This window comes from Scatophagus argus, chromosome 23 (genome assembly GCF_020382885.2).
Source record: "Scatophagus argus isolate fScaArg1 chromosome 23, fScaArg1.pri, whole genome shotgun sequence".
Lineage (NCBI taxonomy): Eukaryota > Metazoa > Chordata > Actinopteri > Scatophagidae > Scatophagus > Scatophagus argus.
This window is the reverse complement of record NC_058515.1, coordinates 14,041,126-14,054,356: the sequence shown is the minus strand read 5'-3', so window position 1 is coordinate 14,054,356 and position 13,231 is coordinate 14,041,126. Positions and strand designations below refer to the sequence as shown.

At 47.9% G+C, this 13,231-nt stretch overlaps 1 protein-coding gene across 1 annotated transcript in view; it reads right to left on the bottom strand.

Moving 5' to 3' along the window:
• Positions 1-13,231, bottom strand: part of exoc6b (exocyst complex component 6B) — a 65,724-nt gene that overhangs the window by 10,750 nt on the left and 41,743 nt on the right. The window contains exon 20 of the mRNA XM_046381022.1: positions 11,951-12,024. Coding sequence (XP_046236978.1) covers positions 11,951-12,024 — 74 coding nt within the window. The remainder of the gene's footprint in view (positions 1-11,950; positions 12,025-13,231) is intronic.

Genomic DNA, 13,231 nt, shown 5'->3' with positions numbered 1-13,231 from the left:
AGTCTCACATTGGAGGAGCTGCAACCATTGGACGTTCAGCATATTTATTTGAAGAAGATTTTATTCATCAACTAATTTGAGCAACGTATTAATTAAGGTGCACAGAGTCTTGTTTTATTTCATATATTCCTGGATTGCAGCTTACAGCAAATTTCATCATTAATTAATCTGACTAAAAAAGAAAATTTGAGAAGCTAAAACGAGAAAACGTTTGATGTGTTTTAATGACTAAAATGAAAATCAGAACTTCTGTGTGATTTTCTGCTAATCGCCTAACCTGAATGAAACACTTAACCCCAAAGTCGGCTCTCGACCTCTGAAAGCAACAGGTCAAAGGTCACATTCAGAGGTTATCAGGGAGCTTTCACTTCAGCTCCCACCAACAAGCAGCCAGCAGCGTTTGCTTCAGACTCCACATCCAGCGTGCAGTCGAGGCCCTCCGTCATGTTTCAGAGGCACGACGCACGATCTCGTACCCCGCAGCTCGGACAGTATCGCTCCATCTCCAGCTATGAATGGAATGAAGTGCGCTTGGATGTTATCGCTTTGCAACGGGGAACTAATTTTTCTTTTCTTACTGGAGGAGCCAGAAATGAAATTAAAACCAAACGCTGGTATCTTTGTCCATCTGCCTGCAGCCTCGTTTCTGCGACCGCAGCACACGGCTGCCAGTAACCACAACACAGCACAACCTCCAGCGTGGTGCTGCGCCGGCGAGCGCGCACTACTTTATTAATCCACAGTGGGTCGACTGCTCGTCATGCGCGCTGGTAATAAAACGCAGCAGAGAGAGAAGATAAAATCACGAAGCTTCATCGCTCCCTGTAGGGAAGTCAGCCCCCCCACGTGGAGAGGTCAGAGGTGGGACACAGAGCAGCGCCACCAGAGCTGCTATATGGACACTATATGGACAAAAGTATAGAGACACACTATTTATGGAGCAACAGTTTGTTGAAGGCCCTTTTCTATTCCAGCATGACTGTGCCCCAGTGCACAAAGCAAAGCTCCATAAAGACATGGTTGGATGAGTTTGGTGCGGAAGAACTTGACTGGCCCACACAGAGCCCTGACCTCAACCCCATCCAACACCTTTGGGATGAACTGGAACGGAGATTGTGAGCCAGGCCTTTTGGTCCAACATCAGTGTGTGACCTCACAAATGCTCTACTGCATGAATGGGCACAAATTCCCACAGAAACACTCCAACATGTTGTGGAAAGCCTTCACAGAAGAGTGGAAGCTGTTACGGAGTCATCTGGACCCGTTTCTGCTAGTAATATTGTATATTATTTACTGTATATTCTTATCCCGAAGGATTTAACAAATTCAACAGAAGTGATGGCCACAAATGAATCATGCAGAAAACTTGATCAAATAAATATTAACTTTTGTTTCTTGCTTCCTTTTTTTCTTTGTTTTTTTTTACTTGTAACCACAGATCACAAGCTGCACTCCGACAAAAGCTGGCGAATCCACCGCGACTCAAGTTCTTTGTTGTCCAACTACTGTTTCCAAGGTATCGGATGAACTTTTCAGGCTAAAAGCGGAAACTCGTGTTCAGTCCTGGAGTTAATCTGATACACTGGATCTGAATCAGCGCCAGCAGTAACCTTCAGTGAGATAAAACAAATCCTCATTACACGCTGAGTTCAGGTCAGCGTTAGAGACGAAATAACCAAACTTTATCAGTCTAAGTGAATGCAATTAAATGTTTAACAAACCCAAATGCAACCCGTTATCAAATTACAACAAAGTCTGGTTCTATGTTAACAAAAATAAACGCTGGATGACGTCCGTATCACTGATCAGTCGATTCATTGATTGAAAGTCAGTTAGTTATGACAGTAAGCAAAGAGTCTTTGGGTTTTGGAAAAAAGAAGCAATTTGGGCTCCGGGAAATCGTGATGCGCATTTTTCACAGCTTAATGGAAGGAACAGGTGAGTGATTAACTGTGGGAATAATCGGCAGGACAGTCGACAACGAAAATGATTGTTATTTACTTCTTCACGTCACTCCTCTGAACTCTAATCCACCTTACTTACGCAACTCCTCTTCTCGTCTTTCTGCTTTGTCTCCTCCCTCGTACCGCTTCTCTCACCTCCCACCCCCTCTTTCCCTGCCCTCCTCCTCCCCCCTTCGTCCTCAGCGACAGAAGTTGTGCCCCCCACCCCCACCCCAAAGGAAAAAAAAAGTGACAGGGCTGAAATGGAGTGAGCGCGGAAAGAAGAAACCCCATCCGAAAAAAACAAAAAAAAAAAAACAAAAAACTGAGAGACGAGTGCTGGTGGTTCAACCAGGGGTCTCTGCTGTCAATTAGACACTACGCAGATGGAGAGAGGGTGAGTGAGAGACAGAGACGGAGGGAGAGACGGAGGGAGAGACGGAGGGAGGGACGGAGGGAGGGAGGGAGGGAGAAGGAAGAGAGAAAACTCAAAAAGAATGATTGGGGGAAATATTAGAGGACTGCAGGAGAAAGGGAAAGGAGCGAGCGAAGGAGGTCAGGCGGAGGGTAACTAGATGTTACGGAGGAGGAGGAACGAGCGAGTGAGAAACGTGGGGACGATAAACGAGTGCAGGCTGAAGTCAGAGGGGCCTGCTGGGAGCTGCTCTGAGCGCCGATAAGGCAAATAAAGACAGAATAGTCCAAAACAAACAGGGCTAGAAAAACAGCGGCTTTTAGCTCCGCTGCGAGCTCAATTTAGACCTGAGCACTTTTTAAAAAAGGTCAATTTGGCCTCGGCCGCTTTTGAAAAGTCACTTCGGCTCCAGACACTTTTTCAGAGGTCAATTCTGGGCCGCGGGTTCATTTTGGGTTCGTCCACTTTTCAGAGTTTACTTCAAACTGCTGCTGCTTGATTCTGACTGTGAGAAGAAGATCAGATTGGATCAGTTTTCATGTGATTATTTGGGGTTAAACAGCATTTTTTACAAGGACTTAATCGCTTTTTAAGTTAAATTGAGTCTGTGTTTTCAGGGTCTCCTTGAGTTTGGGCACTTTTTAATTGTCTCAACCACTTTGTGAAACTGAATACGCTTGAATGTGATGAAGAAAGTTGGAAGTTTGGGAGCCAATCGTGATCCAGTGATTCAACAGGTTCATTAAAAGAAAACAGCAGTTTCGCAGAATTTAATTATTTGTTGCTGTGTTTACCATCACACCAGTCACTTAATTGTCATAACTGCACAAAATGGTTTTGTCTGTTTGTTTGTTCAAACGATCAACGGCAGGCACAAAAAAGAAAAATCTGATCTGCAGAAACGAGACAACATGAAGCTTTTGACTAAAATTAAAACGTCAGACTGCAGCTTGAAGTGAAACACACTCGCTCACTCGCTCCGGCAGCAACCCCCAAAACAGGAAGCTGTTGAAAGGTGAGAGCGTTTTAAGGCTCTCAACTTTTTGGTTTGACCACGAAGTGACCGCAGAGTCTCACACACACACACACACACACAGAGGAAGGGGTGTAGATGCAGGTCGTATCGGGGAGACTGACGGAGAGGTCAAGACTGATAACACAGAACAATGACCTGACCCGGTCATCACACGGTCACTGTAAGTTTGTGCAAATGTGTGTGTGTGTGTGTTTGTCATTATTTTATGTGACAGAAGACATGATGCATGACTGAGAAAGGAATCTGTGATCGTATGATCGAAAGATATTAATTAATGTGTGTGAGAGATTGATATATATGTGAGTGTGTGTGTGTGTGTGTGTGTGTGTGTGTGCCGCCACCCCCCGACCGCTGGTGGGAAGCAGGGAACCGCCGCTCCCCACCCCGTCCAATCAGGTCGCCTAACAGCTCAGTAGCTGTGACCACTGCCTGACCTGTTGTCACGCCGATAAGGCAGGCCACAGACGGGACAGGAAGTTGAGACAGGCGCCGACCCACACACACACACACACACACACACACACTCTGGCCTCTCCTAAATAATAGCTTGCGTTAGAGCAGCAACTTTTTTTTGTTTTGCTGTTATCTTTAACACAGCAGAATCACTGAGAGCTTTAGCACACTCAGACCCTACTGTGTGTGTGTGTGTGGGGGGGGGGGGGGTCAGCTTTAATGTATATATATATACAGGTAGAGGAAAATGGAGGGACAGGTGTGTGTCTGTGGCTGTGTGATCAGATGAGGGTGTTTTGGAGGGGGTCTGACTGGCACAGATGCTTGTCCCGCCCTGAGCTGTGAGTCTGTGTTTAAACATCTGTTTGTGTAGAGACATCAGCCTCCATGACGGACAGCAACCGCACTGCGAGTAGGAAAGAGGAACAAAACTGAGAGGAAGAGGAGGAAGAGGAGAGCTGGATGAGCATAAAGGCAGAGGCGGAGATGGACAAGCTCATTTCAATTTACTGAAAACCAGCTTGGACCTTAAACTTAAGCTCAATGCTGCATCGTGTCAGCTACTTTGCTTTAACTCCATCAGACGAGCTGCGGAAAGCACACAGGAAGTGGGCAGACGGGACTCGGCCGGTTGCATGGTTACACGGCGCGTCTCTCGGACCGCTTTGGCCTCCCGGACGCCTCGCGCTCCGACAAAAAGCGCCGCGTTTTCGTTTCTACGCCTGAAAGTCTGTCCTCCAAAAAGCGAATGTATTGCAGCTTCCTGCGCTAACTCAAACTGCGTCCATGTTTATGCGTGTGCGCGTGTGTGTCCAAGCCTTGTTTGTGTGTTTCTCTGTGCCGCTCTTCCAATGGATCGACGGGCGAGCATTTAGATGTCCGTCTGCTGCTCATCCTCCCTTCGCCCCTCTTTCACCCCTCTCCACTCCTCTATTCATCCCCCCTTCTGTGAGCGGTCAAACGGATGAAGGGAAGTGTCAGCCTCCCGAGGAGAGAGAGAGAGAGGAGGGGGGGGAGACGGAGGGATACACCGGGGGAGAGAGAGAGAGAGAGAGAGAGAGACCACCCTGTACGTCCGTATCACTTTCACCTGACTGCACTCTTTCACTCGTGATCCCTCGCTTTTTGCTCCGCTCCGTCAACATTTTCACGCATTCATGTGTTGTTTTGTCGCTCTCGGCGAGCTCGGACTCTGGACAGAACGCTCTTTCTGCTCTTTCGCTCCCATCTCCTCCTGTCATCTTCCTTTTTTCTTTTCTTTCTCGCCAGTCTTTCATATTAACTTTCTCCCTCGCTGACGCCTCCCCGTTCAGACTTCTCCGCCTGTCCTCCCCTTCCATCCGTCTGCTTTCTGCTCGACCTCCGCTCTTTCCCCATCCGTCTGACGTGTGGTGAGGAGCTGCGGGGTCAACCTTTCGCTGGCCTGACGTTCAACCCCGACACAAATAAGTACAGTTTGGTAGTCCTGAACCCGACCTGCCTCACACACACACACACACACACACGCTGCAGCTGTCCCGCTGTGACCACAGTCCTTAGGAATGTGACAGTAGCAGATTTTTCTGTCTCCGACCTTGTCCACCTCTTCCCGTCCTCGTTCTCACCTCTGTCTACTCCTCTTCTCATCCTTCACTTTCTTTCCTCTGTTCTGCTTACATTTCCCTCCCCTACGTGGCTTCTTTCCTGTGAAAAGAGCTGCCAAGACTTGTTCCCCTCCTTCACCTCCACGTTCGGGTGTAGATCAGTTGGCTAAAGACAAAGCCTGGATCAAACCTTGGGAAGCTAATCGCACTGACATACAACCAGCTCAAATATTAAGCTCCCCTTCATCCTCTTTTCGAGATGGAAACAAACCTAAGGACAGTTACGGTAATGCACTGCAAACGTAACGCCATCGATGCCAACTGTTTTAACAGCAAAGTTTGTGAGACAATATGATTTTGAGGGATTATTTCCTGGAAGGGTGTATCATTTCTTTCTGAAAGGAAGCCCAGGCGCGTTAAGTAGCATGTGCACTCGAGTCGGGAACAATGAAGTGACAAACAACTCGTGACAGGATCAAGTGAAGGCTTCCTGCTATGCTGATGGATCACTTCGCTCGCCGCATGTTGTTTTCCATACTGTATAACAACAAAAAAAGGGAGGAGGAGGAAGAGGTGCACCCGTATTTACATCTTCAAGTTGGATTATTCTGTTATTACTGTTAAAACGAATGGCTATGCATGCACTTCTGTACACCTGTTGCTCAATGTGAATGTGAGCAGATGGTTTCCCCTCCCCCCAAACCGTATGGATACCACACAGATTTCAGACAGAGCAGGGGACACAGTTCGGATTGCTATCGGATATCGAAAAAGAGGGAAGTCATCCGAGAGGCGCTGAGGACAGGCTGGAATCCAATTGATCAAACAGAGTTCATGTGTGGGAGCAGCCAACCGAAACCACCCAGCGCTCTCTGTCCCCGCTCTGTGCCCTCATTGACCAGAGCCCAGACAGATATTGTGCTAAACGGCGTTGGTGAGCAAGCCGCAGCCAAAACTCCCCAATGCTAACATGCTAGCTGGACGGCTGTGAGTGCAAACGAGAGCCAAAGTTCATTTGGGCTCTTCGCGATTCTCACAGGAACGAGACATGAGGAAGTTGGACAAGATCTTAACGTCTGCTGAATATACAACCTTAAATTTATTTTAAGGTAATGAACTCACCGCTCACACACACACTTTCCAGCTGTAAGGTCAGTCAGTTTCAAGTCAGGCTACTTTTGCCCGTTTTTCGAACCCACGCTTTAAAACTGACATGTTTTAAAAGTTGCGTGTTTGTGTCTTCCTCCTCCTTTCCCTCCACACTCAAACTCACTAGCACCGACACAAAATTACAGAGAAAGCAGAAGCATAAGGTTGGAAAAGTCATCAAGATGGACATTTTATATGAATCCCCTTAAATACGGCTCCACACCTTCCACCTTTTTCCCTCCTTCTCGCTGCCTCGTTAGTCTGGGTTACGAGGAGGTGAGATGGAGGTTTCCTCTCCCACTGGGCCTCATCTCATCCCTCAGCTTGTCTATTACCTCCACACACACACACACACACGCACACACACACACACACACACACGCAGAGGGGGAGAATCTGCTCTCTTGCCTCTCTTGTCGCTGCATAATCGCTACCGGCTACGGCGGTCAATCTGCACACACAGCGTCGGGATAAGGCGAGCAGCTGTCATGCTGTGACATGTTGCTTTTGGAGGGAGAGAGAGAGGGAAGCCTCGTGAGGTAATGGTCAGGACACACACACAAACGCCAGCTCTCGAAGCAAACGTGTGTGTGTGTGTGTGTGTGTGTGTGTGTGGGACGACGAAGGAAAGTCAGCAGTTTGACCAGTGAAATCCAGTTAGCACAGGACAGGCTCAGTCAGGTGAGTGCATGAGAGACAAGGAGATAAAAAGAGAAAAAAAATGACAGGAAGGGAAGGAGAGGATGAAAGCGAGGAGATGGAGACAAGTCTGAATATGGCGGGTGGGGAGAAGAGAAGTGAAGGTGACAGAAAAGAGAGAACGAAAAGAGTTTAAAGTTCAATAAACTGGAGACTTTGGGAAAATAAAAGACATAAGAAAGAGAAGAAGAAGGAGGGAGGGGGGGCTGGAGGGGAACGGAGATGACATGATGAATGGATGGAATTTAACTGTCTGTGGTCAACCAGAGGAACGAAACCAGGACCAATCAATGACAACACACACACACACACACGACTGGGCCGAAGGTGAAGGAATGCCTGGCGTATGGACGAGTGGAGAAGGGGATGAGTGGAACTCTACTGTTGCAAGCGTTTTTCTGGGGGGACGCCACACCGCAACACACACACACACACACACACACAAACCAACACACACGAGGGGCAGCCAAAGGTTTAAAGCAACCACAGACTTCTGAATGTTTCTAAATATAGGAGGATTGATAGGATCTGTGGAGAAGGGCAGCCTGGGGAGCACACACACACACACACACACACGCAGACACAATCAGCCTCCTACGCTCAGCAAATTATTTAGCGACGGCGGGGAACGGGAGAAAGCTGCTGACAGCTCAGATAAGCTTGTTACAGTGAATCAGCCTTTTTTCTAGACACTCCGAAGCAGCTGTGGATGAACGTGAAAAATCTGAGCCGCGTGTTGCAGCTTTTCAGTCCGACGCAGGAAGCTTTAATGAATCCTGGGTGTGTTGTGTTTAACAGCTCCGTTCAGTCAGACCCACAGAGGGCACGTTGACAGCATGTGGACCCCCGAGGGTCCTGCAGCTACCTAAAACCGCTTCAGATGCAATAAAGTCATTCAGTTAGAAATGACTGAGTGCACAATATTATTCAACAAACTTGTAAAGTGAGTATCTTTGAGGTTTGAAGCGTTCTGACGAAGCAAGTCGTTTGAACATGCCAGCTTTGGCCGCGGGGAAACTGTGACGGACATTTTATAGTCCAAATTAAATCTCATCCCAGAATAACTGATCGTTTAAACCTACTTTGGTCGCATTACTAGCCATATTGCAGAGATTACCAGAGGATTTGGAGTTAAATCAGAAATGGCGAACCCAAGCAGCTCTCTGATGTTTGGAGTCCAAAATAAACAGGATGAAAGCTGCACAGACTGTGGCTTCAGACGCTTCTGACGTTTGGATTTGATGCTCCGATTTCTGCTGTCACTCCAGGCCAACTTCAGGTCAGAAACTGGAACCGCCTGCATCCCCGATGACCGTTTTTCAAGGTCTTGTTAGGGACGCAAGAAACTGGGCAACCACGACGTTAAAAAGTCACCAGCAGAGAAGTGGTGACTGAGACGATGAGACGAAGAGAGACGAAACCTGACTGATGAAGGACTTTCAGACTGATCTCGCAACATTAAACAGAGGAAGAATATGTGTGGTTGTGATAAAAGTCTTCCAATGTGATGTGACCGAGACTTTTTCAACCACATCTGTAGGCTGCAGTTTGGAAAGTTGCAACATAAAGGCTGATTTTTGATGGGCATTTGTAGAGAGCTGAAGGAGAGCTTTACAAAAACAGCATAACAATCCAGCTTTTACACTGACAGCAGGATTTCATCCTGAAACTACTGCACTTCCTGTTCGCACTAAACAGCAAAGTGTTAAAGTGCAAAAGGCTGCAAAGTGTGCGGATTAATAAACAGGGTATACTTCACAGTGCTGGTATGGCACTGGGACTCTGCTGAGTTTATCTCATGCAGCAGGAACTTGAGAATTTTCCCATCTGTTAAAGCAAGTCATTTTTCTGGCCAAATGGAAAGAACTTCAGCCTGTGCTAAAGCAGACACAGTATGATATTCTGGGTATGGAACCTAAATACTTTGCGGGTAGCGAGCGGTCTGTGCCTGCAGCACCGACTGCTGAAAACTGTCACAGAACCCAGAAAGTTTGTCTTGCGTCCTGATGCTTTGAGCAGATTTTTCTCCTGTTTTAAATCAGGACGTTTGCTAATTTTAGACCGAATTATTCTCAGGTGAAGGTCTGAGATAAAACCAAACGCTGCTGAATTTGAGGTGTGAATCAAACAAGCACACTAACAAGATATATTCGACAAATATCACGCCTCTCGCTTCTGGACATGCTGTGTCTTTCAAGCTGCTCGGAGACAAACCGTGTTTTCATCGTGTGTGTCCATCTCAGTATCTATGAATGTGTGTGTGTGTGTGTGTGTGTGTGTGTCCCAGGGGAACTCCCGTCTCGGCCCTGTCCCAGGACCCCGGAACCTTCCAGAACACCGGGACCCGAGCGCACAACAAACGGTCCCGTCAGCGTGATTTATCGGCCATTCACCACCAGGTCACACACACATACAAAGACACACACACACACACACACACACTCCAAAAGCATCACGTATGAGCACGTATGAAAGCTCCGCATGTCGACGCGCTAAGATGAAAAATTCACCTGAAAGAACGAGGACACAAAAAGATGCGCTCGAGCAGATGTTGAAAGCGCATGAAAGCGCACGTCGAGGAGGGAGGAATTTCTTTTGACACGATAAGAATGGCGGCAAAAAACAACAACAACAATGGCCGACCGAAGGAAAGAAAGAAAAGAGCGAAGGAAGCTGAATAACTCCAAAAGGAGCAACGGATTCTGATCGGTCGAGAGGGGGAGGAGGAGGAGGAGAATGAGGGGATGGAAACAGAGGAAGAGTGGGAGCAAAGGAGGAGGAGGAGGAGGAGGAGGGGGATTGAAGTAAACATCGATGCCGGATGAATGCAATTTTTCTCTTTTCTCCTTCTCCCCATCTTCCCCCCGTCCTTCTCCTCCTCCGAGCGAGAGAACAAGAGGCACTGCATCATCCCGACAGGCGGAGAAAGAGAAGAGAGGGAGAGAGAAAGAGGGATTGTGACGGAGGGATAAAGGGCTATCCGTCTCTGTCTGTCACCTCATTCATCGTCCCCTGCTCCGTCCTGCCGGCCCATCCGTCATCCGCTGTCACACACACACACACACACTTTCACACACTCAACAACGACGACGACAAACACACACAGACACACTCATCAAAGACAGGCAGGCGGACACACAAACTTTGACTCGCTCTCCGCCCTGTTTCACACATTCACTATGATGACACACAAACGGACACACACACACACACACACGCTCTCTCTACGCTCAGTTTCACACACTTTCACAGCAACGATGACAAACACACACGCACACAGCAGCCAGAAAGCCACACAAACTTTCGCCTTGACTCTCTGCCCCGTTTCACACATTCACAACGATGACACACACACACTGCTCAGTTACACACATTCACAACGATGACACACAGACACACACACACTGCTCAGTTACACACATTCAGCGCTGATGACACACTAACACACACCAGAGTCTTTCCTGAAAGAACACACTCGAAAACGACGACGGCAAACACAAGTTCGCTCAAACGCGCTTGCGTGCACGTACGCGCTTTCCTGCCAAACGCTTTTTTCCTCTCCGTAAAGTCGAAATACAGCGTGCACGCGCGCACACACACACACACACACTCCGCCCAACATCCTGTATTCTCCAGAACACAGTGGAGGCGTCCAGTTCTGTCCCTCCTCCGGCTGGTTCTGCTCGGTTTTTCCCAGGACCCCGAAACAAGACGTCCCCAGCGCACAGCCGGGCCCACTTCCTGCATTCAACCGTTTCACAACATCAGGTCCGAGGACCCGGTGCGGCCCGTCAGTTACACATTTTCACCTGTTCAATGACGCAGGTGTGTCACAACACACCTCAGTTAAAAAACGTCAGAGCAGGTTAATCGCTGCAGCAGAGACTGCGTCGTCCGGTCTGTCCGCACTGCGAGTCTCCGCAAGCTTTCAGGCTTTGGCAGAGGAAATAAAAGTCGGTCTGTTGATGCTGCTTGCTAAAAGACATCAACAGAAGTTATTACAAGAACCACAAAAATCATCCCACAAAGAAGCAGCCTGATTTGTTCAGATCAGAACGGCATCCATGCGACCTGATCCATCCGACCTCCTGCATCGGACTCACAAGACGATCACGGGATGACGTTTAAGAATTTCCAAAATATCATATTATCCCATAAGAGCCATAAGTGAGACTTAAGCAACAATTAGAGCTCAGAAAATACAACTTTTTTTCTCATTTGAATTTCTCTAGAAGCTTTAGAACACAGCAAATCATGAGCTCCGTTTTGCGTTTGATTCCTTTCCGCATTACTGCAATAATTTATCAGTCAGCAACGACAAACATCGAAGGAAAAGACAAGCATTTGGTGAATGGCGACAAACAAAGGAAGAAAATTTTGTGGGAATGTCGGAAGTTGGCAAAGTAAGGATGAAAGGGACATGAAGTTGATGTAGCATAAAGTGGAGGGTAAAAAACAAAACAAAACAAAAAAATCAGAAAACCAAATGAAGGAGTAGGACAAGGAGAAGAAAGAGTCGGAGGAGGAGGACGACAACTGGGGGGGAGGGATGGGAGGAAGGATGAAAAGGACGAGGGGGGAGGAGGAGGAGGTAGAAAAAAGATAGTGGACAGAAGAAAACAGAGAAAGAGAAAACGAAGGAGAGAGGACCACGAGGGAGACAAAGACCTACTTGTCTCAAGTCACTGAAGGCCAGAAGCAACGTGTCACCCTGGAAGCCTGCGACCGGGCCGGCTCTGGCAAAACCTGTGGGAAAATACAAACCCGCCCCCCCAGTCCACCCCCGGAGAGAGGGAAGAGAGGAGGAGGAGGAGGGGAAAAAAAGAGGGTGAAAAACGGAATAATAAAAGACCTGGTCAGATTCGCTATGCATCGGGATAGATTGGCAGACAAATGACAGCCTGGGGAGGAGGGAGGCGGAGGAGGGGGCGGAGGAGGAGGGGGAGGAGGGCAGGGTGTTAGAGTCATGTCGCCGGGTCTTGTTGAAAAAGAGAAAGAGTGTGTGTGTGTGTGTGAGAAAGAGCTAAGGTTTTGTAGTGTGTTTAAACGCAGCGCTGTGTTGAATGTGTGTGTGTGGACGATTTGCAAGCATTTGTCTTGCTGGATGTGAGTGTGTGTGTGTGTCTGTGACAGTCGGAAGGTTTGTTAAGTGTGTGTGTGTGTGTGTGTGTTTGTTTGTTGTTTGTACAGGGCTTTGCCTGCATGTTTGAGAACAGTTGAGGACTGTTGGATTTTGAACCCGGGGTGACGCCTGCGTGAGTGTGTGCGGATGTGTGTGTCGGGGTCGTTCGGAGTGTGAGCTGGGGTCCTGGCGTCAGTTGGCCCCCGTAAACAAGCCGACTGGTATTCTGAGCGAGGGAACGAGAGAAAAGAGGAGTGCTGCAGAGAGAGAGAGAGAGGGAGGGAGGGAGAGGGAGAGAGAGAGAGCAAGCCTGTAGCTAATCTCTTTCACCTCAGGACTCACCCTCTCTCTCACACACACACACACACACAAGGCCATACACACCACAGCACTGATTACACGCCTGCCATCTTCAGTGACCCCCATGAGACACACACACACACACACACACACACACAGGGCTGAGGCTGAACTAACCTTTCATCTCTTTCCGGGGCCAAACCCCCCCCCCAATCGCCTATCGATTGTAATGATAAATTGTGAACTTGACAAAAAGTGATCCTGGTGAGCACCTTCTGATCCGTCACAGGTTTGGTGACACTGCGGCTCTAAATTTTAAACGATTTGGACGAGGTCGCTTCTACCTTCTTCTGCCTTTTCTCCGTTTTAACTTTTAGCTCACATTCATTTCATTCTCTGTTTCCCATTTCTCACTTCACTTTCATCCTTTCACTTTTTAAGTTTTCTGTAGTTTTTACTTCATCATTCTTATTTTCCACTCGTCAAATTTTTCAACCTTTATTCTGTTGTTCTGTTTCTTTCACTTTCGTC